The 27,403-nt window shown below is 49.5% G+C and overlaps 2 protein-coding genes and 1 long non-coding RNA gene across 15 annotated transcripts in view; 2 read left to right on the forward strand and 1 right to left on the reverse strand.

The window, feature by feature from the left end:
- Window positions 1–1,664: 1,664 nt before the first annotated feature.
- kcnj14 (potassium inwardly rectifying channel subfamily J member 14) lies at window positions 1,665–5,368 on the forward strand. Of its 2 annotated transcripts, XR_007962462.1 has the most exons (4): window positions 1,665–3,045; window positions 3,850–4,167; window positions 4,233–5,075; window positions 5,113–5,368. XR_007962462.1 is itself a non-coding variant. In XM_052065960.1 (3 exons), exons 1-3 carry the CDS (start codon window positions 2,215–2,217, stop codon window positions 4,458–4,460), a joined length of 1,377 nt encoding a protein of 458 aa, XP_051921920.1. In that variant the 5' UTR covers window positions 1,665–2,214; the 3' UTR covers window positions 4,461–5,100. The 2 variants fall into 2 exon arrangements, 1 of the variants encoding a protein (XP_051921920.1); XM_052065960.1 differs by lacking the exon at window positions 5,113–5,368 and having other exon boundaries at window positions 4,233–5,100.
- Window positions 5,369–5,545: 177 nt separating this feature from the next.
- Window positions 5,546–6,221, reverse strand: LOC127601045 (uncharacterized). Of its 6 annotated transcripts, none has more exons than XR_007962476.1 (4): window positions 6,057–6,221; window positions 5,949–5,992; window positions 5,733–5,828; window positions 5,546–5,668 (listed from the first exon to the last, which is right to left on the reverse strand). It is a non-coding gene; the product is annotated as an uncharacterized LOC127601045 (long non-coding RNA). The 6 variants fall into 6 exon arrangements; XR_007962471.1 differs by having other exon boundaries at window positions 5,949–6,008; window positions 6,053–6,221; XR_007962475.1 differs by lacking the exon at window positions 5,949–5,992 and having other exon boundaries at window positions 6,061–6,221.
- Window positions 6,222–7,919: 1,698 nt separating this feature from the next.
- Window positions 7,920–27,403, forward strand: part of myh14 (myosin, heavy chain 14, non-muscle) — a 28,937-nt gene continuing 9,453 nt past the window's right edge. For 2 of the 7 annotated variants that reach the window (XM_052065903.1, XM_052065908.1), the window contains exons 1-21: window positions 7,921–8,322; window positions 13,454–13,634; window positions 14,455–14,661; window positions 14,902–15,058; window positions 17,974–18,001; window positions 18,646–18,760; window positions 19,045–19,092; window positions 20,052–20,144; window positions 20,241–20,304; window positions 20,519–20,617; window positions 21,638–21,781; window positions 21,853–22,067; window positions 22,170–22,322; window positions 23,196–23,369; window positions 23,495–23,668; window positions 23,769–23,883; window positions 24,130–24,198; window positions 25,697–25,905; window positions 26,057–26,178; window positions 26,279–26,348; window positions 26,465–26,625. In XM_052065903.1, coding sequence (XP_051921863.1) covers window positions 13,467–13,634; window positions 14,455–14,661; window positions 14,902–15,058; window positions 17,974–18,001; window positions 18,646–18,760; window positions 19,045–19,092; window positions 20,052–20,144; window positions 20,241–20,304; window positions 20,519–20,617; window positions 21,638–21,781; window positions 21,853–22,067; window positions 22,170–22,322; window positions 23,196–23,369; window positions 23,495–23,668; window positions 23,769–23,883; window positions 24,130–24,198; window positions 25,697–25,905; window positions 26,057–26,178; window positions 26,279–26,348; window positions 26,465–26,625 — 2,585 coding nt within the window. In that variant the 5' untranslated portion in view covers window positions 7,921–8,322; window positions 13,454–13,466. Of the gene's footprint in view, window positions 8,323–13,453; window positions 13,635–14,454; window positions 14,662–14,901; window positions 15,059–17,973; window positions 18,002–18,645; window positions 18,761–19,044; window positions 19,093–19,379; window positions 19,392–20,051; window positions 20,145–20,240; window positions 20,305–20,518; window positions 20,618–21,637; window positions 21,782–21,852; window positions 22,068–22,169; window positions 22,323–23,195; window positions 23,370–23,494; window positions 23,669–23,768; window positions 23,884–24,129; window positions 24,199–25,696; window positions 25,906–26,056; window positions 26,179–26,278; window positions 26,349–26,464; window positions 26,626–27,403 lie in introns of all 7 variants that reach the window. The other 5 variants (XM_052065902.1, XM_052065904.1, XM_052065906.1 and 2 more) reach the window with 5 other exon arrangements.

Below are 27,403 nucleotides of genomic sequence, written 5' to 3' on the forward strand. Positions count from 1 at the left end.
TTTGTCGCAGCTTTAGCATGTCCAGCCGTCATCGGTCACTTTTTGAAGGGTGGCAACTTGAGATTTGTTGGCCGGCGGGCTTCGCGCGTCACCCGGGCCACTTGACAAATCACACGCTGGTTTAATCACCTCCTGTGGGTAACCGTCGTCCAGGCGACACTCAGGGGCGGCACAATGGGAGATAGCAGAGCAATAATGTTGGGGTCAAGTGGAGCGCAGCCATCAAGGTCGGCACTTTGTGCGTCGGATATTTAATCAAGCGGAGAAATACCGACCGAGTCACAAATAGCCGTCCATTACGATGATGCTAATGCAGCGTGTTAGAATTCCTTGCGTGTTCTGCATACTTGGCCAATAAAGATGATTCAGATTCTGATTCCATTACTTGAACCGCTTCATTGTGGGCGGGGCACACCTGCAACTGGTGCAACCTCGTGAATTTAGGGCTACGCTTGTGGAAGCGCAATTGGTTTTTTTTTTTTATCCACTGAAGCGCCGCAACTTATTTATTATGATAGTTTTTTTAACCAATCATATTTCAGATAGCTTGTGTTGCCAGGTAAACTAAACTTGCTCGAGGCCTTCAGATTAAACAGAGCAGGCCAAGTCAGCCCGGTAGTCCAGTGGTTAGCACGTGGGCTTCACAGTGCAGAGGTACCGGGTTCGATTCCAGCTCCGGCCTCCCTGTGTGGAGTTTGCATGTTCTCCCCGGGCCTGCGTGGGTTTTCTCCGGGTGCTCCGGTTTCCTCCCACATTCCAAAAACATGCGTGGCAGGCTGATTGAACGCTCTAAATTGTCCCTAGGTGTGAGTGTGAGCGTGGATGGTTGTTCGTCTCTGTGTGCCCTGCGATTGGCTGGCAACTGATTCAGGGTGTCCCCCGCCTACTGCCCGGAGACAGCTGGGATGGGCTCCAGCACCCCCCGCGACCCTAGTGAGGATCAAGCGGCTCGGAAGATGAATGAATGAAAGATGAATCTCTTCCTAGGCTCAGCAGCAATAACGGACATCGGTGGGACGCTCTCGCGATTCGACTGACTGGAAGAAAAAATAAAAAATAACACCAAAAAAACCCCAAAAAAAACAACAACTAAGGACTGCCTTCAAGGTAAGCGTCCGCTCATCTGTTTTTCCAATGAGCGTTTACGATAAAAAAGGAAAATGTATCTCGGTAATAGTGCTCGTCTGCAATTTTACAAGCATGTTACGTCCAGCCGGTGAGTCATAAATCAGTCGGATTTATGACATGAAAGCCTGACCTGGCGCGCCACGGCTAACTCGTCTTTCTCTTTCTGTCATTCGTCTTTTTAGGCCTGCAGGTGGCGCATCGGGCAAGAGAGAAAAAAGAGAGCAACTCTCCCGACCAGCCAGCAAAGACTTGTGGCACGTGAGGTGGCGGCAGAAGGGAAAGTCGGCGGGCGGCGCTTCCCCATTTCAGGCAGGATCTTTTCCCTTTCCTTTTGCTTTTCCTTCCCCCCCCCCCCCTCCCGATGTTCCGCTCGTGGCCAGAAATGCCGATTGGCTTTTGTGAAAAAGCGGCAGCGCGAGCTCGAGACCCGATTTCTCAAAGCCGCCGACTTTCTCGGCCTCCCTAAGACTGTAAAACCGTCTTCGGGGTGACCTGCGCACTTGACCTTTGCCCTTTTTTGCGACTCTTGACCTCAGTCTTGAGGGAAACCATTTTGTTTTTGGGATTTTCACGTATTCAAGATGATGTTTTTTTTTTTTTCTTTTCTTCCTCCTTTCTTTTTGTCACGCCAAAACCAAGACATCTTCAAACAACTGTCACGTAAGAAACGGCACGTTTTGCTCTTTTCAAGCGCATGCCATGATTTGTCCCTGTCCGGAGTTTCTGCGCCTCTTCCCGTCGTTTTGCCGTAGCGTTTAGCTGAGCACCCCCCCCCCCACCCCACCCCCGCATGCGTTTTCATGCCCGTTGAGGTCAATCCGGCCTTCCATCCACGGCTAATAGATGTTGGCCGTTTGCTTGGATGCACGGACAGCGTTTCTTCCACGGACGCTCCCATGACGCCATTTTAGCCGGGAGAGAGCTTTCGGGGAAAGGATCCTCGTCGTCGGAAGTGTAACCGAACAACGGCTTTGAAGACGATCCTCCTCCGTTGCCGTCGGACGCTATGGATTGCGACGACTTCATCGTTGTGAATACGCACTGAGGACCGCGGCGTGGAACAACGGTGAGACTCGAGAGCGCACCATGGGCGCGGCACGCGTCAAACGGCGCTTCGGCGCTGCGGCGGATGGGCCAGCGGAAGAGGAGGTCACGAGGTCACGAGGAGGTCACGAGGAGGACGGCGATGCGCGAAGGCAGAGCGCGGCGGGAGAAGGCGGGGAGAGAAGGAGGGGAAGAGGAAGCGCTGGCGGAGGAAGACGGGAAGGCCGGTCCGGGCCGGTCCGGCCTTCCCGCTCTTCCGCCGGCCGCCGCCGGCCCCGAAAGCGCTTTGTGGGCAAGGACGGCCGCTGCAACGTGACCTTTGTCAACATGAGCGAGAGGGGCCGGCGCTACCTGGGTGACCTCTTCACCACCTGCGTGGACATCCGCTGGCGCTGGATGCTGCTCATCTTCGCTCTCTCCTTCCTTCTCTCCTGGCTGCTCTTTGGATTCGCCTTCTGGCTCATCGCCTCGGCGCACGGCGACCTCTCGCTCGGCCCGGCCCCCGCGGGCGGCGGGGAGGCGGCGTCGGAGCGGCCCTGCTTCCTCCAAGTGAACAGCTTCACGGCGGCTTTCCTCTTCTCGTTGGAGACGCAGACCTCCATCGGTTACGGATTCCGAAGCGTGACCGAACGCTGCCCCCTGGCGGTGGCGGCCGTCGTTTTGCAGTGCGTCGCGGGCTGCATTATCGACGCCTTCGTCGTCGGGGCGGTCATGGCAAAGATGGCCAAGCCCAAGAAGCGCAACCAAACGCTGGTCTTCTCCCAGACGGCCGTGGTGGCCCTGCGCGACGGCAAACTCTGCATGATGTGGAGAGTGGGAAACCTGCGCAAGAGTCACCTGGTGGAGGCTCACGTGCGAGCGCAGCTGTTAAAGGTAAGCGGCGGGACGTGCGGCGGGACCCGACAGTCCAACACCCGCGAGAAAGTCTTACCTCGTTGCCATTGAGGGGAACTATGTTGCGGTGACTCGAGAAGCTTCAAATACTAATAATCTGTCGACAACACATTCTTTCCGCGTGATCTGAGACATTGCTCGCTGCTGTTTTCTTTAGCAACAGTTAAAGTAGGCCGAGAACACGAAATGCTAATTTTCTTCGATTTGTCTTAATCAAATATTAACCATATATAACCATTTTTTAACCAATCATATTTCAGATAGCTTGTGTTGCCAGGTAAACTAAACTTGCTCGAGGCCTTCAGATTAAACAGAGCAGGCCAAGTCAGCCCGGTAGTCCAGTGGTTAGCACATCGGCTTCACAGTGCAGAGGAATCGGGTTCGATTCCAGCTCCAGCCTCCCTGTGTGGAGTTTGCATGATCTCCCCGGGCCTGCGTGGGTTTTCTCCGGGTGCTCCGGTTTCCTCCCACATTCCAAAAACATGCATGGCAGGCTGATTGAACACTCTAAATTGTCCCTAGGTGTGAGTGTGAGTGGTTGTTTGTTTCTGTGTGCCCTGCGATTGGCTGGCAACCGATTCAGGGTGTGCCCCGCCTACTGCCCGGAGACAGCTGGGATAGGCTCCAGCACCCCCCCGCAACCCTAGTGAGGATCAAGCGGTACGGAAGATGAATGAATGAACAAATCTTATAATTCACTCCACAGGGTTTCTGGTAACGGTTCCAGTTGCCATTTTTTAAAAATCTGAGTGTTTTTTTTTGTTGCTGTTGCCATGGCAACAGTCAAGGGTGACGGCAGAAGGCGAGTTCCTTCCACTGGACAACTTGGACATCAACGTTGGCTTTGACACGGGCACCGACCGGATCTTCTTGGTCTCGCCGGTCACAATCGTCCACGAGATCGACGACGAGTCCCCGTTCTTCCGGATGGACCGCAAGGCCCTGGAAAGCGATCGGCAACTGGAGGTGGTGGTGATACTGGAGGGCATGGTGGAAGCCACGGCCATGACCACGCAATGCCGCAGCTCTTATCTGGCCTCGGAAATCCAGTGGGGCTATCGTTTTGAACCCGTGCTCTTTGAGAAGAAGGACCGCTACGAGGTAACGACACGGAGACCTGTTCGGGTGTGGCCACCCGTCTAAACCGCATGTTTCCTTTTTTCCAGGTGGACTACTCATTCTTCCATCGCACATACGAGATCCCAAACACGCCCTTGTGTAGCGCCAAAGAGCTTGCGGAGCTCAAATACATCAAGAGCTCCCGCTCATCATTCTGCTATGAGAACGAAGTGGCTCTGCGACTCCTTCCTCCCGAGGACAGAGCCGACGACCCGGATCCCGAGTGTGCCGCGCCGTCCGACAGGAGGCTGTCGAACCACCTCCACTACACCTGAGAGAAAGAGTCAAATGGAGAGGCCGCGTAGGATGGACTCTACGCCGTCGCCGCGTTGGCTGATTGGTCCTGGCAATCTTTCCAAATCATTGAAAATTTGAGTCTGCTCAGTTTCCGACCTGGCCCATCGCGACTGCAGCACAGCCGTCACGGATGGAACAAGCAACAGCACCCCGTGGTGGCGGTCACTTGCAACTGCAATTCCCATGGACCTTGGAAGGATTTTGGAAGGATTTCCGTGGAATTCGGATGCAGTGAACGGTCGTGTATCCGCCCAGGTAGACCTCAGGAATGTATCTCGGTATGATGCTGATTTATCGTTGTGCTTTTCACATGGTAAGTATGGACAATACAGTGAACCCTCGTTTATAACTTACCTTCAGCAACTCAACAACATAAAACACAAATTAATCATGGCCACGTACCGTTTCGCCCTCTAAACAGAAATGTAGGAGTAATGAAAAGAAATCGAAGCTCTTTCCGTATGCACCTCGCGCTTTCGTCTCTCTTCTCACAAAGACGTAACTCCGTCCTTATCGGTCTGAACCACTTCCTGACACTTAATGCAATCCTAAAATGTAACAGCAGGGGGCACAATAACCTAAATAAATGTGGAGTCGTCAGCAAATCACATGCCGGGGGGGAAAAAGGAGAACGTTATAGTACATTCATTTTAATATGACCGTGAATCACGACGGATACAGTCAACTTTATTTTTTACAATGATAAAAAAGCACAATACCTTACTATAAAATGAAACCAAAGATCTGAACCTGTTTTTGTTGCATACCTAAATTTGGCAACCTATATATTGACGAAGCGCGGAGACTGCTGACAGCCAATCAGGACGCAGAGGCACTGTTTCAAAATAATAATAATAATCTGCACTCACAGCGAAAAAAGACCAACCGTGCTTTAGCCAGGGTTCACTGTATATTTTTCGCCGGTTGCCTGTGGTGAGAGAGATCAATTACATGGAGAAACAGTGACAAACTAGCAGCGGTTTGGAGCTTTTCCATGTAATTACTGTCTGCTGTTTAGTGTTGGGGTGGGTTGCCCGTTTTTTTTTTTACACTATGCAGAAGCCATGACATGATTGTGAGTTTTACTTTGTCATTCGTTCATGATACAGGGAACCCCCGTTTATTGGGTAACATGTTCCTGACCAACCCACGATAGGCGAAAGAGAGATCCTACCTACCTACCTACCTACCTACCTACCTACCTACCTACCTACCTACCTACCTACCCACCTACCCACCTACCTACCCACCTACCCACCTACCCACCTACCCACCTACCTACCTACCTACCTACCTACCTACCTACCTACCTACCCACATACCTACCTACCTACCTACCTACCGACCTACCCACCTACCCACCTACCCACATACCTACCTACCTACCTACCTACCCACCTACCCACCTACCCACCTACCTACCTACCTACCCACCTACCCACCTACCCACCTACCTACCCACCTACCTACCTACCTACCCACCTACCCACCTACCCACCTACCTACCTACCTACCTACCTACCCACCTACCCACCTACCCACCTACCTACCTCCCTACCTACCCACCTACCCACCTACCCACCTACCCACCTACCCACCTACCTACCTACCTACCTACCTACCTACCTACCTACCATGGGGGTTCACTGTATCTCATTGTTCCAGGATTTTAACCCTGAACGTGTCTTTGTATGTATAAATTATATTTCTTATTTTCCTTCTCTGAAGAAGTGATAAAGAGGTGGACTTGTTCTGATGATATGCCTTGCTTGGGGTTAGTTAGTTAAACCAAATGCCGGTTGTAAACAAATGCATCTGTGTTTATCTCTATTCCATTTCCCCTTTGGATATGTTGCAAGTGGTTCATATGCTTTGACCATTTGTATTGGGGTGGTGCCTTTGAGCGGCATCTGAAGCTGTCCCTTGTGCCGCAGCAGTCATTTGGGGCTTTATTTTGAACAGCCCGTGTTTGTTGTGTTCGCTAGAGCACCAAATGAGGTGAATTTCGCAAAGAGCGAAAATGCCTGAGTAACTGATGCTCCCCAATAAGGTTTTTGATTGTCTGGACACGTCACAAGACGGTGGCAAGCCATTGTTTTGGCTAAAGGAAGCTCCTCCTCCTTACTTCAAGCTAGTTGTTTGGCTCTAAGTTGCCACAAGATGGCGCCAAAGCAATGTTTAGTATTTTGTTATCGCACTAAAAAGCCCAAGAGTTGTTTTTGTAATGTGTTTTTTTTTAAATAACGAAAAGGGCACTGTATAGTTGTATATCATAAATACAAAGTAATATAACGTGGTTGAATGTAGAGAATTGAAGTTTGTGTATCATGATTAATTCACTTTGGCCACCAGAGAGGAGCAAAATACAAGCTTATGTCTATACTGTACATGAAGCAGCCAGTTAGAAAATCTCAGTAAGCTGCTGTAATATTCCTTATTTTTCGCAGAAAATAAAGAATATATACCTGTGAGTATTGTTAAATTGTCATATATGCGGCAAGGGGATAAATCCGTGAATAGGTGATCCCCAAATTGGCGGGGGCCAATGAATAAAGCAGTTTATTCGATCGTTACGGTTGTCACTTGAAATTGTTTCTCCCATTGAACAAACAACCTCCATTGCTATCCTTTCCACTTGAGGAAAACATGGAAGATTAATATCAGTAATGACGCCTTTGCTTCTGCAGTTGGGGAGTTTTTGTACCCTATGTGTTTGAATGTTGTCAATTGTTGCGTCTTGCCATAAACATTTCTCAAATACTGAAAGGCACCCCAAGCAAACATTTCATACCAACCTGTGAGAAAATGCCTTGCACAAACCCACTGACGGAGGTCTGGTTCCCAGTCCGTCCCTTTACAAGTGGCTGCCTTGTCACCAGTCTTTTGCTCTCAACTTTTGTATACAACAAAGATTATGAAAATACTTTAGTCCATAAAGCAGCCATGCATTTAAGTGGACAAAAAGTTTTTTTTTAAATCGTCATAACACGAAATGCAAGCAAAGCAATGATGGAGTAAAAAAATACACTCAAAGTATTTGCGATTCGTTACTCCCCACCAATGAGTACCAGGCAAAAGGCATCTGATTAATACTCGTCAGGACCGTTCAGTCACTCTGGGTGGGTCGGTGTGAATCACGTACGTGAGATAAGCGTGCAACCCGAACAAACTTCAGATCGGTGTGTGTGTGAGGTCTTCGCAGCCGCGTCGTTAAAAACAAAGGGCGCGCAAATCTCCGTACTGTTGCGCGAGGCTGACGCACAGGCACCTGCTGCGGCGCTCCTGTTGGCTGTCGCGCTCGTCGAGTCGCGCTTTAGCCCCGCCCTTCCCGTGTCATCATTGGTCAGCGGCGTCATTGCTTTGACGCCATTCGTCACCGCTTCCGTGTCGTGCCAGTCAAGGGGCGGACGGATGTCACCGAGTCGTCAGGGTGGCTTCACGGCGCCCTTTGTAAGCTTCCCATTGGCGTATCCCTGGACTGGGCCCGAACTTTCGCTTGTCATTGGCGTTCGGACAGGAAGCGTGGCTCTGGGGCTGAAGCCTTACGCTCTGCCCTTACCCTCTCTCTCTCTCGCTCTGTTTCTATCTCTCTCTCCCTCTCTCTCACCCCCCTTTTCCCTCCCTCCCTCCCCCTCTCTGTCTACTTTATTCCCAAGCAGGACCGTGTGATTGTATGTGTGTGTGTGTGTATTGAATGTGCGGCTCCACTGGGCTTGAACGGTGCGATGATAAAAGACGCCTCTGCGGTAGGCTACACACCTATCCGAGAGCGAAATCGCCAAGAAACATCCTGAGGACGGTCCTCCGTTGACCTTTAACCGTTTGGAGCACAAGCTGAAGGTACGAGCTTTGAACTGGTGTGTAATTCAAGTTACAAAAGGGAGCCGGTGTGAGCGTCTTGATCGCCTCGTATTTGCGCCTTGTAGCCGGCTAACGCTAGTTGAGGTGGCGTAAGAATGAACGTTGGTGGTGAGGCGTTCACTGGGCTTTTTACCTTTGTTAAAACAAAGACGTGCCTCGGTTTTTTTTTTTTTTTACAAAGGGAAAGCCACCGGCTGACTGACCGTTTCATTACGCATTGCAGCCGTTGTGACCGGGAGCCGATTGGTGTGCTATTAACGCTTTGTAACGAGACAGAGAAAAAAGTCAGGTATTATTTCACTGCTATGTGTCATTTTTGCCTTCCACATGTCAGTCGGGAAAAGGGCCGCAATCGATCACCGAGGTGTGGTTTTGAGTCGGGGGACATTTTCAGGGTCCCCCCCCCCCGCTATCACCGCCGAGGTGTGCTGACTGGCTGCCTGCCTGCATGTCATTAGTATTAATAGCTTCATTACAACCCTTGCCTTGCTGATAAAATGCCTCATCATGCACCTTTAAAGCCAACTAGAGGAAGGTGTGTCCGGATCCAATCCCATACCAATTAAAAATTAATTAAATTCTCTTCACCCTTTCACTCCATCTCTATCTACCAAAGACTCCAACTATTAAATACTTCTTTTATCCAGATCGCGTCTGTGATGTCAGCCAAAAAGAGATCACCTGATTTCAATAGCTCTCAAAATGGCTTCTAAAAAAATGACAATTGAATGTTTTGACTGGGTGCTTCCACCCCACAACACCTACTCATACTTTCCTTGATTTCTTTCTTCCCTCCTGACCTAACTTCTTGGTTTTCATTTGACATTTTCCACCCTTGCTTCTCAAAACGAGATTCAAACCCAGAACCTATATGTGCTCACCGCAACATATATATATATGTAAAAGAAAAAAATGTGACACCCTCACATAGTGATTGGCCTCAGTTCGGGTTGTTGTTTGTTGGGCTGCAGCGTTCAGAATGTTGCTATGGAGGGAAGCTGTTTGCCTCTGTGTGTGTGTGTGTGTCCCAGTGTCCATCTCTGTGTCCCTGTGACTGCAATTGTTTGTGTGTGTGTGTGTGTGTAGGAACAGGACAAACAAGACGGAATTGTGGACCAATAAGTCCACATCTCCCACGCCTGCCAGCCTCACAAGAGGTTGCACATAGTTGGTTTATGATGACAAGTTTATAGTAGCGGGCACATTCCATCGGATGATTTTCGCATTGTTGAGGACTTTGGATGCAAAATTGACCACTATGAGCAGATGTAGTACCCATTGATAAAATGTGTGCTCAGTGTGCTTTGTTGTTCCCAAACACGGCGGACTTGTCCTTCACAAACCAACCCCGAGCTATTTCATTGCCACAGAGTGACAGACTGTCTGACTGGGTGGTGCTGGCTCTATTGTCTATTCCACACCCTGTCTTATTGTAACAGGTATGGTAGTGGCGGGGTTACAACAAACTTTCTGCCCTGTCATCAACAAACATTGCAGGCAAAGAAGAAGAAGAAAAAAAAAAAAAAGCGAAGCTTGAGTGTGCGACGCACGACAGGAATCAAGCCTGATGACATACCTGCCGTGGCTCGGAGACACCTGATATTTTTACACACGCGAAGGCACTCGCTACAGGGCGGTTTCATAGTCCGCATTTCTCATCGGCACGCTCGGCTAATCGGCGAAAAGAATGCGTTCTCGGAGGAGCTTTGTAAAATAAAATGTAGGAAGAGAGAAGTCGCGATTGCCGGGCGCGATGTCAGGCATTTTGAAAGTCTCATGACGGCGCACAAAGCACGTCATCATAGAAAATGAACAAAGTCACTTAATTATCATAGGAGTGTTCCGTTCTGCACATTTTGTGCAGCCTTTTGAAAACTCTTGGTGCTCCATGAAGTATCTTATCATTTTTGAATAACAGTGGAATAATCAAAGACAAGAACAATTCTGGTTGGTTTTTATCGGAGCCTTTGTATTTAAACTCTTTCTCATGGACCTCCCACATGGGAGAAGAAAGAAAGATCTGAAAATGGCTGCCATTGAGTATCAATCAACGTGGCCCCATTTCCGTTTTTCCTTTTTTTTTTTTGTAGATACAAGCCATCATCATTTTTGCCATTCCCAGTTGAAGTTTAATGTGAAAGTGAACATAAAACAAAGCACCACGCTTTTATTTCACCAAAGCTCATTCCATTTCTTACACGCGTCTGATAGCTTGTTGCTAACGCACAGCGCAAGACGTCAATGACAGGCTAACAAAGCTAGCATCGGTGATTAAAAAACAAAGAACCACTCTTTTGGTTCTTTGAAACGGAATGGAAAGCTCATTCCATTTCTTACAAGCGTCTGATAGCTTGTTGCTAACGGACAGCGCAAGACGTCAATGACAGGCTAACAAAGCTAGCATCGGTGATTAAAAAACAAACAACCACGCTTTTATTTCACCAAAGTTCATTCCATTTCTTGCAAGCGTCTGATAGCTTGTTGCTAACGCACAGCGCAAGACGTCAATGACAGGCTAACAAAGCTAGCATCGGTGATTAAAAAACAAAGAACCACGCTTTTATTTCACCAAAGCTCATTCCATTTCTTACACGCGTCCGATAGCTTGTTGCTAACGCACAGCGCAAGACGTCAATGACAGGCTAACAAAGCTAGCATCGGTGATTAAAAAACAAAGAACCACGCTTTTATTTCACCAAAGCTCATTCCATTTCTTACAAGCGTCTGATAGCTTGTTGCTAACGCACAGCGCAAGACGTCAATGACAGGCTAACAAAGCTAGCATCGGTGATTAAAAAACAAAGAACCACGCTTTTATTTCACCAAAGTTCATTCCATTTCTTGCAAGCGTCTGATAGCTTGTTGCTAACGCACAGCGCAAGACGTCAATGACAGGCTAACAAAGCTAGCATCGATGATTAAAAAACAAAGAACCACGCTTTTATTTCACCAAAGCTCATTCCATTTCTTACACGCGTCTGATAGCTTGTTGCTAACGGACAGCGCAAGACGTCAATGACAGGCTAACAAAGCTAGCATCGGTGATTAAAAAACAAAGAACCACGCTTTTATTTCACCAAAGCTCATTCCATTTCTTACAAGCGTCTGAACGCTTGTTGCTAACGCACAGCGCAAGACGTCAATGACAGGCTAACAAAGCTAGCATCGATGATTAAAAAACAAAGAACCACGCTTTTATTTCACCAAACCTCATTCCATTTCTTACACGCATCTGATAGCTTGTTGCTAACGCACAGCGCAAGACGTCAATGGCAGGCTAACAAAACTAGCATCGGTGATTTTAAAAAAAATTAGCCAGGCTAGAGTCTCAAACGGTTTCCGTGAATAACAGGAGAGCTGTGAAGGCTGAACTGTGAAACCTTTCTTTTTGGCAAAAATACAACAAACTGTCTTTTTCTTCATCTTTCAGCTAAAATGGCACCGCGACTTACAAATAGGAAACAACCAATTAAATGGCTGGCCAATTTAATTGGCTGATATTGGCTCTTTTAAACTCAACAAAAATCCCCCCCCCCCTTTTTTTTGAACACATTGACAAAAAGGTAAGTGTTGCACTCCACAAAAATAGTCGTTTTTTTCTCCCTCCAGTTCATCTCTTCATTGTTGAAAAGACATTTCATAATTAACTAGCTGATTAATCGCTGATTAATCGCAGATTAATTTGTGTAATTTCCCCATTGCGGGACAAATAAAGGATATCTTAATCTTAATCACAATTTTTGTCTGCCAAATATCGAACCGCCCTTAAAAAAAAATTCTTATTGGACACGAGTAAATGTATTCCTGGATGACATTGTTAACCAAGCAGCGACCGTTCATTGCGGGCGGTAGAAACGGCGCGGCAGCCAGTCCGCCGTGTAAAGCGTCATCATTCTTTACGGCCTCGTTGGGAAGTTTTCGAGTGACTGGTTCTCACGGAACGACGACGTTGTCAGAACTCATCTCCGATGCCCCCGTCGTACCCCCGCACTCGTTTCACGCTCGCCACTTTGCGCCGGCGCCTCATCTTTCACAGAATAACGACCCAGAACGCTTTTGCCTCGGCACTTTTGCTTCCGCGCGGCCCATTTTTCTTTGCTTTTACAGCCGTGGCAACTTTTCCTCTTTGCGACTTTGCGTCTCCTCTCTCTCAGCTGCCAGGTCGGTTCACTCCCCCCTTTCCCGCATCCCTGTCTTCTCCTCGATTTGCTCTGTCTTCCAATTAGGCCATCACTGGTCGGCGCTCACATCGCATGTGGCCTGGATGCTTCGTGCTCGCTATTCTTGCTCTCCTTGGCCGGTTTAACACGACACGGCTCAAGCGACACAATGTTTCTTGTCCTTCCAAGTGGCACAAATCCGATATGTGTCCTGAATGTCTGATAAAAACTGCGTATGTACCCAAACTTTACAATTTTTGTGCCTTTGTGTCGTGACGGATCAAATTTTGAGTGACAAGCGTGCAAAAAAGGGGCAAAAAATTAGACTGACGTGCGTGTGGGCAAGGAGAGTCACGGTCGCCGATGCACTGTCAGCAGCCAAGCACAAAAATTCATTTTGAGAATACGCTCAAGGAGCTGCTGTCGTCCGCAGCTCACACGCAGACACTTTCGCAATCTGACTTCAGCTCCCGATGTCAATCGCGAGGCCACGCCCCCTTCTGTTCCATGCTTTTCATTGGACAATGGATTGCGGATTTTTGCAATTTTACAATTTTTGTTGTTTCAGGTCTTCAGTCAAGGACAATGCAATGGACGTGTTCACCGGTGGCCCCCACATTTTCTATTGTCGCTAAAAGGATCAAGGCACATGCAATTTCAATCCAACCGTTATCACGTCACTTGTTGTTCCAGTTTCCGCTCTGCGCTGTTGCCTCTTGAAATGAGCTCACTGACACCCCCCCAATGACGACAAGCGCTGTCGAAAGTGGCTGGATTTGTCGTTCGATAGCCGGTTGATGATTTACCAACTTCATTCTCCGCCAAAATGAAGGGAAAACACCGTTAGAAGGAAACGAATAAAATTCACTGCAACAAGTCTGATGGTGGTCTGGCCAACTGGTTGCCGTTTGCGTCATTCCTGGTTTTCTCTCTTCTTCTTCTTCTCACAGTGTCAGCAGTATCATGTCCAGGCCATTAGGGAGCGGCGTGAACGATGTCACCCGCTTCCTCACGTCGGGGGTGGTTCCGAGTTCCCCCACCGCCAAATCGCCCATGTTGTCCGCCGCCGGCCAGGCCGACTGGGCGGCCAAACGTCTGGTGTGGGTGCCGTCAGAGAAGCATGGCTTTGAGGTGAGTGGCTGTGAGCAAAAAAAAAAAACAAAAACAAAACATCCATGTAAGTCTGGCGCTACAATTTGTCATCATTCTCACCCCACCGGACTCAAACGCTTTTTTTTTTTTTTTTGCAACTAGAGCTCGCGCTAATATCGTGATGTAAAAACACACGCGTCGTTTAGCCGCGTCGTTAAATAACAGCACTTTCCCTCCCGCATGTGTCAGGTGTCTGGAATTCTCACAATGTTAGCGTTTAGCCCGCTGAGTCAGTCGAGGCTGCCCATCCCCGCCGCAGTTCTGTCACCGTGGCGACGCACCGATGACACACACGGCACAGCCAATCAAAATGACCCGACAGTTTGCCCTGCTATGTCGCAGTTCTTGTGCCATCAGTGGGCAATTTTCTACTTTTTTTTTTTTTTGGGGGGGGGGGGGGGGATTTTCTGTTGCTCTTCATGGCATGGCTTTAATCCAATCCGCGGCTCCCCGGGTACTTACTACTGTAATGCCCTGCAAGTGGGAAAGGAGAGCCAGGCAGTGCTGCACACTCATACAGGAACCTGCTGCTGACCACAGCTCACGCCCAAGCACTCACACGCAAACGTACCGATGTCAGGCGCCACCCTCGTAGGCCCTGTCACATACATGGACAAAGGCGAATTTCGGGCAATTAATATCATATTCAAAGCGCTTCACTCAAGAAACCGTCACGTCATAGTGAAGCAAGAAATCAACGTAGCGATGGTTCTTCATGCGTTCCCGAGTGTGTGCGCGCGGGTGGCCCTCGTTTTTAAGGAACATTCTTAACGGAGCCTGTGGTCTCCCCTCCGGACAGTCGGCCAGCATCAAGGAGGAGCGCGGCGACGAGGTGGAGGTGGAGCTGAGCGACAGCATGAGGCTGCTGACGCTCTCCAGGGAGGAGGTGCAGCGGATGAACCCGCCGCGCTTCAGCAAAGTGGAGGACATGGCCGACCTCACCTGCCTCAACGAAGCCTCCGTGCTGCACAACCTGAGGGACAGATACTACTCGGGCTTGATTTATGTGAGCGCACCCGCGGCTCTTGTGCCACCCACGTTTCATCTGAATTGACCGCGCATGGATGTGGCCACTTTCCATTGCTCCGTCCATTTGAATGCAATTAATTGCTCGGCTCTCACTCCAGAGCACGAGCGCACACTCGCAGCTGCTCTCAGCCACAACCCTCAGAAAGACACTCGCACCCAGCAGGCCCCGCCTCTTTCCGGGCGCATCCGCACATCTGACTATTTTTTGATTTTGCAGACATATTCCGGGCTCTTCTGCGTGGTGGTCAACCCCTATAAGAACCTGCCCATCTACACAGAGTCTATCGTGGAGATGTATCGGGGCAAAAAGCGCCACGAGATGCCGCCGCACATTTACGCCATATCGGAGGCGGCGTATCGGAGCATGCTGCAAGGTAACTTAGCGCCGCTATCTTTGACCTCTCCCGACAACCGAGCAATCCCCCCCCCCCCCCGCAAGCATCCGCTATCAGCTCAGCTCCACTGGAATGTGCCGCTAAATCGCACGCGTGATCTTTGGTCGCGTCACCTCGCCGTGAGCGCGATTCCAGGGCGTGGTATTGCTGCCACTTATCGCTCTTATCGAAAGTGGATGCAAATTTGTTTTTGAGATTGTATTTTTCCTGAAAGAAAGCGCTGAGGAGTGGCGTCGCTCGATCCTTACTCGGCACGCGGTGCAGGTTGTAAGGAACAGTAACAGGAATTCATTCTGTAGGATTGACACTCATTGAAGACTTGACAAAAAGTACTTGCACTTCAACTACAAATCGAGATACTAATTCTGTACATGTTGATAACTTTCGGTTCACTTTGGTCCAGAAAAAAAAAAATGACGTTGCATGCCCCCCAGTCAGGCTATTCAATGCCACCCAACAGTCGACAGGGACTGTCCTATATGTCCCTATTCATTCATTCATCTTCCGAGCCGCTTGATCCTCACTAGGGTCGCGGGGGGTGCTGGAGCCTATCCCAGCTGTCTTCGGGCAGTAGGCGGGGGACACCCTGAATCGGTTGCCAGCCAATCGCAGGGCACACAGAGACGAACAACCATCCGCGCTCTCACTCACTCCTAGGGACAATCTAGAGTGTTCAATCAGCCTGCCACGCATGTTTTTGGAATGTGGGAGGAAACCGGAGCACCCGGAGAAAAGCCACGCAGGCCCGGGGAGAACATGCAAACTCCACACAGGGAGGCCGGAGCTGGAATCGAACCCGGTACCTCTGCACTGTGAAGCCCACGTGCTAACCACTGGACGGTAATACCGGGCCGCCTTGTCCCTATTCATCATCAACCAATCAATAAATTAATGCTGTAAAAAATAATGTCAAATGGCATAAGTGGCTAACGAATAGCATCAGATATTTAAACACAACCGGTGTGTTTTAAGCACACATTAAACAAACCTCAGAAAGCCATTTATTCTACATCCTCTGTTTAATTCTTTACATTCAGTCTCACTGTGGTATTTTTTTGGGAATGTTTTCAAGTGCAACATGATCGAGTGAGGTCGCACATTCCAAAGTCGTGCATGGTAGGTTAATGGAACAGTTTAAATAGCACAAATGGTCCTTCCAGCTATGTGGACCCTGCGAATGGATAGCAAAGCAGCTCAGGGTTGAACGGATAAATGACATTTCCTTTCATTTCAATGGGGAGAGATGATTTGAGATACACGTGTTTTGAGTTTTTTTGTTTTTTTTAAAAGAATCTGTTGCCGTTTATGCTACCTTGTTCACGTCAGGTCTGTTCTGTTGTACGCTAATAAGCACATCCGCAGAGGTTGAAAAAAAAAAAGCCACATGCCCGGTAAAAGTAAAAAGTCGTCGGATAAGTAAATACTCCAGTAAAGGACAGATACTTGAATTTTTCTACTTGTACTCAAGGACCGAAACAAAGTATTTGTCGTTTGCCACTTCCCACCACTAGGGGGGGAAACAAAAAGGTAAGAAAGTATTTCAGAGCAGGTGGATTGAGCAACATCTCTGCCCCAGGGTGTCTCCCTGAGATAACAGGACGGGGCAGATCAGATTCTGGGGCTATGTGTTAGCCACCACCCTCAGGGTTGGCTGCAGGCGTGTTACTGCGGCGACGGAACCAGTAGGACCAGTATGAATTCTTCCACGCTTGAACACATGTGAAAAGCTCTTAAGAAAGGGTTACAAGTCCGGCTCCCAAAAAATGTCCGGCCGTGGCCTGCCAGGGGGGGGACAAAATGGGCCGGCGACCTCGTTTGCGGCTCGAATTAGGCATGCGGAGGGTAGACCGGATAGCGAAGGAAGTTAACGTCACAACAATTGGCCCGGATGAATCACTCGGGCCTCTCTCGTCTGTCAATCGTGTGGTGTGAAGCTAAGAGGAGGCGTCAAATGAGGTGCGCAGTCCTCTCATGGCTGATTTTGATTTACAGTGGCACCTTGACGTCAAATCAATTTGTGTCTTTTGAGATGCCATCAAGGCGGCCCGGTAGCCCAGTGGTTAGCACGTGGGCTTCACAGTGCAGAGGTACCGGGTTCGATTCCAGCTCCGGCCTCCCTGTGTGGAGTTTGCATGTTCTCCCCGGGCCTGCGTGGGTTTTCTCCGGGTGCTCCGGTTTCCTCCCACATTCCAAAAACATGCATGGCAGGCTGATTGAACACTCTGAATTGTCTGCGATTGGCTGGCAACCGATTCAGGGTGTCCCCCGCCTGCTGCCCGAAGACAGCTGGGATAGGCTCCAGCACCCCCCGCGACCCTAGTGAGGATCAAGCGGCTCGGAAGATGAATGAATGAATGAATGAGATGCCATCAATTCTTTCGGGCCATCTAAAAACACCACCATTTTTTTTTTATCTTTCAATGGATGCACGTGATGGATACATCACAAAGATTTTGGGACGCAAGAATAAGGTTCTGTATTGATCAACATCAGCGAATGATAAGAAACGATTGATTACGGTGCCTACTGTAGTATTGGTGTGATGGATGCGTGCCGGAAAGGAGTCGAGTCAGCGTGTGAGCTTTGAGCACCAGTCAAAGCACTGGATGCAAAACATAAAAAACAAATAATAAAGCAGAGGGGGGCTGCTACACTGCCCCCCCCCCCCAAAAAAAAAACACCCCTTAGCTAGCTGCCTTGACATTGCCAATGTACCACTGCACTGGGTCAAACAAGTGCTTTTACAACTGTCACGTGTACCGGTACTGTACATCCAGAAGTGCCCCCCCCCCCCCCCCCCGCATTCTCTTGTCAACGTGAGCTTTTGATTTATGACTTGTGTGTGATGTCACTCTTTTAACTTGTTTTATTTTTTATTTTTTGTCTTTGCACAGACCGAGAGGATCAGTCAATCCTGTGCACGTGAGTAGCCGAAAGCTGCAAAATTTGTTTTTGCCTCGAGGGGAACAGTCAAGCGTGCGACCGTGTTCGGGCATTAGGGTCAAGTCAGGGCCGCGTGTGTGGCTTTCGGGGTAATATGGGATTGTTTTTCCCTCTCGTCTAGCTTTCAATGACCTTTTCGAAGCCCTGCTGCGTAGTTAGATTAGGCCACAAAAATACAACTAATGAGAATCCACTTTTCTCAGTTGATTCCCAAAGGGTCGTTTGGAATTTGAGCCTGTTTGGTTTACCAGAAAGAAAATTTGAATGCAGTAGTTTGTGTCTTTTTGAAAACGTGCACAGCTGTTGCGCTCTGTGCTTGCGTGCATCCAACCAACCATTTTCTGCTTGGCCATAACAAAGGCCTTGTCACCGTTCTGTGGTAAAAATCGCCGGAAACGTTGCAAACGTGTTTCGACTGTCGTATATTTGTTAGCATGTAGCAAAGAACTTGGAAGTCTTCGATTTGGCTCCGTTCACAACCTTCAGTCGTTCCCCCGTTTTGGTTCAACGTTCACCTGGGTGGGCGCGGCAGCCTCTGCTGAATGATGTGATGCGATGTATTGGGTTTTTTTTTTTTCAGGATGAGCTGTAAGTCACTCTTCAATTTGGATGCTTTGTTTCAGGGGCGAGTCGGGCGCCGGCAAAACGGAAAACACAAAGAAAGTCATTCAGTACCTGGCTCATGTGGCTTCCTCTCACAAGGGTGCTACCGCCATCAGGAGCAAAGACGCCTTACAGGTTGGATGCCGTTTTGGGCACTCTTTCGAATCGCGGCGACCTTTTAAGGCTAGAAAATCGTCTCATGCTACGATCAGGGCTAACACTTTAGCGCTGCTTTTCTTTTCTGTGTCTTTGAAATACGAGCCCATGTCATTCACCGTTGGGCATTCTCGCTACCCCTGGGCCGTGCTCGGACACGCCACATCTCTCTCTGTCTTTCTCTCTCCCTCGCGGGGTGACGCACTTGTATTTATTCCCACTTGCGTCTTCCTTCCTGTTCCTCTTTCCCGCCGCGTGCCCAGCTGGATGGCGCTCGCTCATTAACCAGGGGCACCACTTTGGTCAACAAGGTGAGTCGACTCCTCGCTGCTGTCCTGCCCTGTGCTTTCTTTTTCTTTTCCCATTTTTTTTTTTCGCGCATCTTCTAACCAGTCGCCCAACAGTAACTCCGATGAAGCGCCCGCGACTCTTTTCCCGTCGTGTTTGCATGCAACGGCCAAGACCTTTGCTTTCAATTTCACATAATTTTTCATGCCTTTGTTGTCTTTTTTTTTTTTTAATTAACCCCATTTCTTTATCCCATCCATGTGTTCACCTGCCCACCTCCATCTCTCCACTTTTCTGCACAATTCCTCAGATTATGCAATATGTGAGTATGCACTAACTTTGGGGCGAGGGGGTCAGGTGGGGAGGGGGGGCGGCACGGCACGGCTAAAATGACTCTCTTCATACAAGAGCCATGTTGTCTGATTGTAGCGCTGTGTGTGTGTGTCACGGACTGCTGACGAAAAGGTAAGTGTGGCAGAGTGTGGCTTTCAGATTGCGTTTCCGCCGCGGAGTGACCTGTGAGACACATTCTACGCCCAATCCTCAACACAGCCGGTCGCTCAGCCAAAGCACGAGCCTCGGCCTGTTTCCTAACTGGCTGCCGTTGCATCGCGCGCCACCATTGAGATGTTGCGAGATGTTAACGAGCCTCACACGCAATGTGTAATTGTCCTACAAATATGTCCCAACTCGACAAGACACACTTGTGCACGCACCTTCATATGGATAGAAGACTAGCAAATAAATGCTTCAAATGGCCCATTGTTCTGACAAGTGCTGGCGACCATTGTTATTTGTGTGTGTGTGTGTGCGCGTGTGTGTGGCTATTTTAGGACATCCTTTTGTGTCAATGCACTTGAAAGATGACACCGAGATATTTTTAAATCTTTAGATCCATTTGCCACGAAAATGATGACTCCAAAAATATTTCACAGCTGTATTGTGCGTCGCGTTCCAAACCGATTTGTGTGTGCGTGCCCAGGGCGAGCTGGAGAGACAGCTGCTGCAAGCCAACCCCATACTGGAGGCCTTTGGCAACGCAAAAACCACCAAGAATGACAATTCCTCAAGATTTGTAAGCTCATCGTTCATTCATTTCTTTATTTATGTATTTGTTTTAGTTGTTGGGAGTTTAGTTTTTGTTTTTACAGACATCATTTCTTTTCCTCAGGGTAAATTCATCCGCATTAATTTTGATGTGGCGGGCTACATTGTCGGTGCCAACATTGAGACCTGTATCCTTCTCACGCAAGTAAATGTCACAGATGTTTCCAGTCATTTCTACAGGCAAAAGTGATTTGACATACAAGTACCACTCTTAAGTCAAGGTTGAGGCCGATTTGTCTTTGCGCGGCCTCTTTTTGTGAAGCTATTGTGGCCGCTCCTTCCGTCTTCCTTTCCTGTTTGCGTGAGATCAGCGTGTGAACATCCTTGACTCGTAAACTCAAGACCTGCTGGAAAAGTCCCGGGCCACCCGTCAGGCTAAGGATGAGCGGACGTTCCACATCTTTTACCAGATGTTGCATGGAGCTTCTGAGGCGATGAAATGTGAGGAGAAACGATCAAGTGATGAAAACACACATAAAAGGTCATGACAAGGTTGCAGAGAACGTCGACATGCTGACGTCTATGAGAGTCACTGGCTACTGGCCCCGTGAGGATCAATTTGAAATCTGATATGGTATAGAAACAGTCACGTGTGTAATGATTACAGGCTGAAATCTGATTAGACAAAAAATTAAAAATAAATTAATAAATAAAAGATGAGGTGGCTTGGGCATCTGATTCGGATGCCTCCTGAACGCCTCCCTGGTGAGGTGTTCCGGGCATGTCCCACCGGGAGGAGACCCCGAGGAAGACCCAGGACACGCTGGAGAGACTATGTCACCCAGCTGGCCTGGGAACGCCTCGGGATCCCCCGGGGAGAGCTGGACGAAGTAGCTAGGGAGAGGGAAGTCTGGGCTTCCCTGCTAAAGCTGTTGCCCCCGCGACCCGGCCCCGGATAAGCGGTAGAAGATGGATGGATGGATGGATAAATTGGTTAGCACGTGGGCTTCACAGTGCAGAGGTACCGGGTTCGATTCCAGCTCCGGCCTCCCTGTGTGGAGCTTGCATGTTCTCCCCGGGCCTGCGTGGGTTTTCTCCGGGTGCTCCGGTTTCCTCCCACATTCCAAAAACATGCGTGGCAGGCTGACTGAACACTCTAAATTGTCCCTAGGTGTGAGTGTGAGTGTGAATGGTTGTTCGTTTCTGTGTGCCCTGCGATTGGCTGGCAACCGATTCAGGGTGTCCCCCGCCTACTGCCCGAAGACAGCTGGGATGGGCTCCAGCAGCCCCCGCGACCCTAGTGAGGATCAAGCGGCTCGGAAGATGAATGAATGAATGAATGAATAAAATAAATAAAGCCCAGAAAAAAAAAAACTAGCATCCACATCGACCTCTGGAAGCAGGACAGCGTGACAAACGCGACAACGTGAAAGGGAAGAGAACATCTTGTCATGAACCAAATCATTCGAATTTTGTTTCACCTCTGATGAAACCCGTCACGTGATTTCTTTTCGCCCCTAGCGGACCTGCTCTTAGGAACCGCCGACGAGTACCGCTTTCTCAGCGGAGGTACCATCACAGTCCCCGGTCAGAGCGATGCCGAGAACTTCACCCAGACTATGGACTCCATGGCCATAATGGGCTTCAACCCCGAGGAGCTGATGTGTAAGTTGAGGTTCCCGCGAGTGGTTTGTCGACGTCGGCTCGCCAACGACGTTGCCGTTCGTCTTCCTTAGCCATGCTGAAGGTGACATCCGCCGTGCTCCAGTTCGGGAACATTTCCTTCACAAAGGAGAAGAACCACGATCAGGCGTCCATGCCCGACAACACGGCGGCTCAGAAACTCTGCCACCTGCTGGGCATCAACGTAATGGAGTTCACCCGAGCCATCCTCACGCCCAGGATCAAAGTGGGGCGGGAGTACGTTCAGAAGGCCCAAACGAAAGAACAGGTAATCGCCATTCGCCGTGGCCGCCGACCGTCGACACGCATTCCGAATTGGACTAAGGCAACTTGCGGAAGCCTCGACGTTGATCTCATTTGGTGTCTCCAGGCTGACTTTGCCGTGGAGGCCCTGGCCAAGGCAACATACGAGCGCCTGTTCAGGTGGTTGGTGCACCGAATCAACAGAGCGCTGGACCGCAGGCAGAGACAGGGAGCCTCCTTCATCGGCATCCTGGACATCGCCGGATTCGAGATCTTCCTGGTGCGTTTTTATCCCGATCTGGGCTACTGTTTTCAACTTGCACGGGTTGCGTCCAGGAAACATTTCCTTTTTACGTCAGTGAGGTATTTTTTTTTTTTTCTCCATTAAAAACACATTGAGGCGGCCCGCTAGTCCAGTGGTTAGCACGTGGGCTTCACAGTGCAGAGGTACCGGGTTCGATTCCAGCTCCGGCCTCCCTGTGTGGAGTTTGCATGTTCTCCCCGGGCCTGCGTGGGTTTTTTCCGGGTGCTCCGGTTTGCTCCCTGTGTGGAGTTTGCATGTTCTCCCCGGGCCTGCGTGGGTTTTCTCCGGGTGCTCCGGTTTGCTCCCTGTGTGGAGTTTGCATGTTCTCCCCGGGCCTGCGTGGGTTTTCTCCGGGTGCTCCGGTTTGCTACTTGTGTGGAGTTTGCATGTTCTCCCCGGGCCTGCGTGGGTTTTCTCCGGGTGCTCCGGTTTGCTACTTGTGTGGAGTTTGCATGTTCTCCCCGGGCCTGTGTGGGTTTTCTCCGGGTGCTCCGGTTTCCTCCCACATTCCAAAAACATGCGTGGCAGGCTGATTGAACACTCTAAATTGTCCCTAGGTGTGAGTGTGAGTGCGGATGGTTGTTCGATTCTGTGTGCCCTGCGATTGGCTGGCAACCGATTCAGGGTGTCCCCCGCCTACTGCCCGAAGACGGCTGGGATGGGCTCCAGCACCCCCCAGTGAGGATCAAGCGGTTAGGAAGATGAATGAATGAATACAATACAAGACAGTGCTTCAAGCAACAGAGAAATGTGCCTGGCGTTTAGGCCCCCCGGCAGTTACGTAAGTGGGAGGCTCGTGTTTTTTTTTGGGGGGGCCGTCAAGCGTTCTCCTTTTGCCTCCCTGTGCAGCTGAACTCCTTCGAGCAGCTCTGCATCAACTACACCAACGAGAAGCTGCAGCAGCTCTTCAACCACACCATGTTCATCCTGGAGCAAGAGGAGTACCAGCGAGAAGGCATCGAGTGGAACTTTATCGACTTTGGCCTCGACCTGCAACCGTGCATCGATCTCATTGAAAGACCGGTAGGTTGACCTCGCCAGATCAAAAACCTCAGATGCGCCATTTTCAACCCGCACAAGCCTTAGTGCAGTACACAATGTTTTTTTTGTCGGTAACGTGTCCCGCCCGGTCTTTGCCTGGGCGCTAGGTCCAACCTCCGGGTGTTCTGGCTCTGCTGGACGAAGAGTGCTGGTTCCCTCGAGCCACGGACCAGTCGTTTGTGGAAAAGCTGACCAGTCAGCAAGGCAACCACCCCAAATTCTTCAAATCCAAGCAGCCGCGCGGCGAGGCCGACTTTTCCATCATCCACTACGCCGGCAAGGTGCCCAGCGACTCCAAAAGAAGGAAACGGCGGACGCTGCAAAAGCCTATGTCTGACCTTTTGTTTTTTTTTTTTTACTTCCTGGATTCGGCGGCATCAGGTTGACTACAAGGCCAACGATTGGTTGGTCAAGAACATGGATCCCCTGAACGACAACGTGGCGTCCCTCCTCCACCAGTCGTCCGACCATTTTGTCTCCGAGTTGTGGAAGGAGGGTGAGACTGATGCGCTCGACTGTCCTCCTCACGCATTCTCAAGCCGCTTTGTCACCTTTTCTCCTCAAAAGCCCTCAAGTACCAGCAACAAAGTGCTACTAACGGACTATTTTCTCTCCTTTTTTTTTTATCTTGCATCACACTTTTCATCTGTCTCTCTTCCTTCACGTTCTCTGCTGTGCTGACTCAATCTTTCCTGATTCTCGGCCCTCTTTTCCCTCTTTGCTTTCCCGCACCCCGCCTCAGATATTCAAACTCTACCTCGTGTCTACTTCTTTGACTCCTACACCACACTGCAGGCAAATGGCTCCGACAGTAGGTTCCTCTGCACCCGCTGCGTGTGTCCCGCATGAACCTCTCCCCCCCCCCCCCCCCCTACTCGAGATTGTGTGTTTTCTGTCCGTCCGCCTGTGTCTCTTGGTTAGGTCAAAAGAGTGAACCCCCGTTTATTTAGTTGTTCCCACCCGGTGAAAACGACCAGGTAGTGAACGCACACTTTTGCTTTATTTCCCCCCCACCCCCCAAAAAAAAAATGCTGCTGCAGACTGCAAATTTCCCCAGTGTGGGAGAAAATCTTCAATTCCAATTTGCCAGCATGCAGTAAAAATCCATGACAACAAGAAAAGATAAGAAAAAGATAAGAAAAACCTTTATTAGTCTCACAATGGAGAAATTCCCAATTCACAGCAGCAAAGTTATGAAAGTAAGAAGTAGAACAACAAAATATAGGAGCTGCTGGAAAGGCAGCCACTCTGGCGGCGCCATTTTGAAGTCAAAATAACAAAAAATAACACAAGACAACACATAGGACACAGACAGTCGTTCAATCTTCACCAATTTTCTGCATACACTTTGTTGTCTGAAGCAGTTCTAGATGAAAGAGGAGAGGATCAAAGTGTCCTTTCTCCAGTGGATCAGAGACGTCATGCTGAAAATGTGCACACGTCTGCTACAAGCTAAGTTTTGAAAGCAAACACCAAGCTGTAGCGTCCATTGACGAAAAGAGATGAGTTCACTTCTCCTGTCCCACGTAATCCGCTTCAAACTCCAAGCCGCGACTCCCAGCTCCAAATCAAGGTCGTTTCATCATTTCCGATATAGCGGTGGGTTCACTGTATGTTTTTTTTTTGTTTTTTTCAGTAGATGTGCCTGTGTGACGTCTAGTTTCCCATTTCACCGGCACTTGAAAAGTGATTTGTGACCTGTGTGAAGATGGCAACATCCCACCTCACGACATCCAGGCGGGGTTGAATACTTAGCAAGACGCATAATATTGCCTTCCTAGCATTCAAACGTGATGCAAATGACATTTGGCCATTTTTCTTCTTTTGGTGCCTTGAGAAAGAAACAAAAAAAATCTGTCCAAACTCGATCAGAAGCACTTTTTCAGTGTGATCATGTCTACAGAGAGTAGCGGCTGTGAAGCAATATTCTGCATCTCTGAAAGTCGAGCGTGTCCCGTATTTCGTTGCCTCCGTTGCCGCACCACAATTAGCCGTTGGGTGCGCTCCCTCCCGAAATAACACACCTCCGCTCCCATCAGTGAAAAAACAGGAAGTGACTTAATTGGCTCTTGTTAAATAGTTCCTGCTGAGGCGGAATGGTGCGATTGATCCCCAAACAGTTGAAGATCCTTTCCAACTCGTCTACAACGTGACTCTAAAAAAGCCTTTCTGGATGAATGTCCTTTTTTTTTAGAAAATCTTGTGTCATCTTAGAGCGTTTCAGTTGACCCCCCCCCCCCCCCCCCACACACCCCAAACCACCATGTAAAATGCCTTAACGCCGCCCCCGCTGCGCCCTTTCTGTCCAGTGGACCGCATCATCGGTCTTGACCAGGTGTCGTCATCAGGCGAGAACAGCGGGCAGGTTGCGTTTGGCGCATCGGGGCTGAAGACCAAGAAGGGAATGTTCCGGACCGTGGGCCAGCTGTACAAAGAGTCGCTGGCCAAGCTGATGGCCACGCTGAGGAACACCAACCCCAACTTCCTGCGCTGCATCATTCCCAACCACGAGAAGAGGGTATTAAAGGGAATTAAGTCCTCATAATTGACACATGATTAAAAATCTTTACCGTGCTTAAACAAGTAGGCCCCTTTAAAAATATTCGGGTAATTCCCTTCAACAAAATGGACATCTCCCTCTTATTTTCTGCTCTTTGTTTTGTTTTAAGGCTGGCAAGCTGGCACCGCACTTAGTTTTGGACCAGCTGAGGTGCAACGGGGTCCTGGAGGGCATCCGCATCTGCCGACAAGGCTTCCCGAACCGCATCCCCTTCCAGGAGTTCAGACAGAGGCGAGAGTGTTTCTAATTGCACACCGGCCGGCCGCTTGCGCCTCACCCGCGCGCATTCCACGCCCGCTTCGGCGCACGCTAACTGAAATGTGTCCCGCAGATACGAGATTCTGACTCCCAACGCTATCCCTCGCACCTTCATGGACGGAAAACAGGCGTCGGAACTCATGGTGAGTCCTTTTCCCGCCAGCGGCGTGGGCCGTGTGACCCAATTGTGTGACACGCGTGTGGCAGTCAAATGATGGCTCCAAATGCAAGATTTGAATCTCCTCCTGTCTTTGCTCAGATCAAAGCCTTGGAGCTGGATCCCAACCTGTTCCGGGTGGGCCAAAGCAAAGTGTTCTTCCGAGCCGGCGTGCTGGCGCACCTGGAGGAGGAGCGGGACTTAAAAATCACAGACACCATCATACGCTTCCAAAGTGCTGCCAGAGGCTACCTCGCACGCAAGTGAGGAAACACTCACTGAATATTGAACCCCCCTCCCGGGGCTGTCACACTTAGCACATTTGGGGGGGGGGGGGGGGGGGGGGATGCTCATCATAGTCAAAGCACAGACAGTTACGAACATAAAAATAAGAGGCGGTAACAGTTTAAACAGTAGGGCAGAGGCAAGAATAAATGTCGTTCCCTCCCCTTCACACTAAATCCCCCCCCAAAATATATTTCATACGATACCAGGACGCCTGGGCCTTTGTTTTGGACATGCCCAATGAAGTCACTGTTAAGTTGTTTGTTTTTTTCTAGGCTAATAGTAATAATATTCATTCATTCATTCATTCATTCATCTTCCTAACCGCTTGATCCTCACTAGGGTCGCGGGGGGTGCTGGAGCCGATCCCAGCTGTCTCCGGGCAGTAGGCGGGGGACACCCTGAATCGGTTGCCAGCCAATCGCAGGGCACACAGAGACGAACAACCATTCGCGCTCACACTCACACCTAGGGACAATTTAGAGTGTTCAATCAGCCTGCCACGCATATTTTTGGAATGTGGGAGGAAACCGGAGCACCCGGAGAAAACCCACGCAGGCCCGGGGAGAACATGCAAACTCCACACAGGGAGGCCGGAGCTGGAATCGAACCCGGTACCTCTGCACTGTGAAGCCCACGTGCTAACCACTGGACTACCGGGCCGCCTATAGTAATAACTCAATATAAATATTACCAAACGAAAACATCATCCTATGGGTATTTTTAAAAAAATGTTAATGAAATACCCTAAAAAAT

The sequence above is a fragment of the Hippocampus zosterae genome, chromosome 5 (genome assembly GCF_025434085.1).
Source record: "Hippocampus zosterae strain Florida chromosome 5, ASM2543408v3, whole genome shotgun sequence".
Taxonomy (NCBI): domain Eukaryota; kingdom Metazoa; phylum Chordata; class Actinopteri; order Syngnathiformes; family Syngnathidae; genus Hippocampus; species Hippocampus zosterae.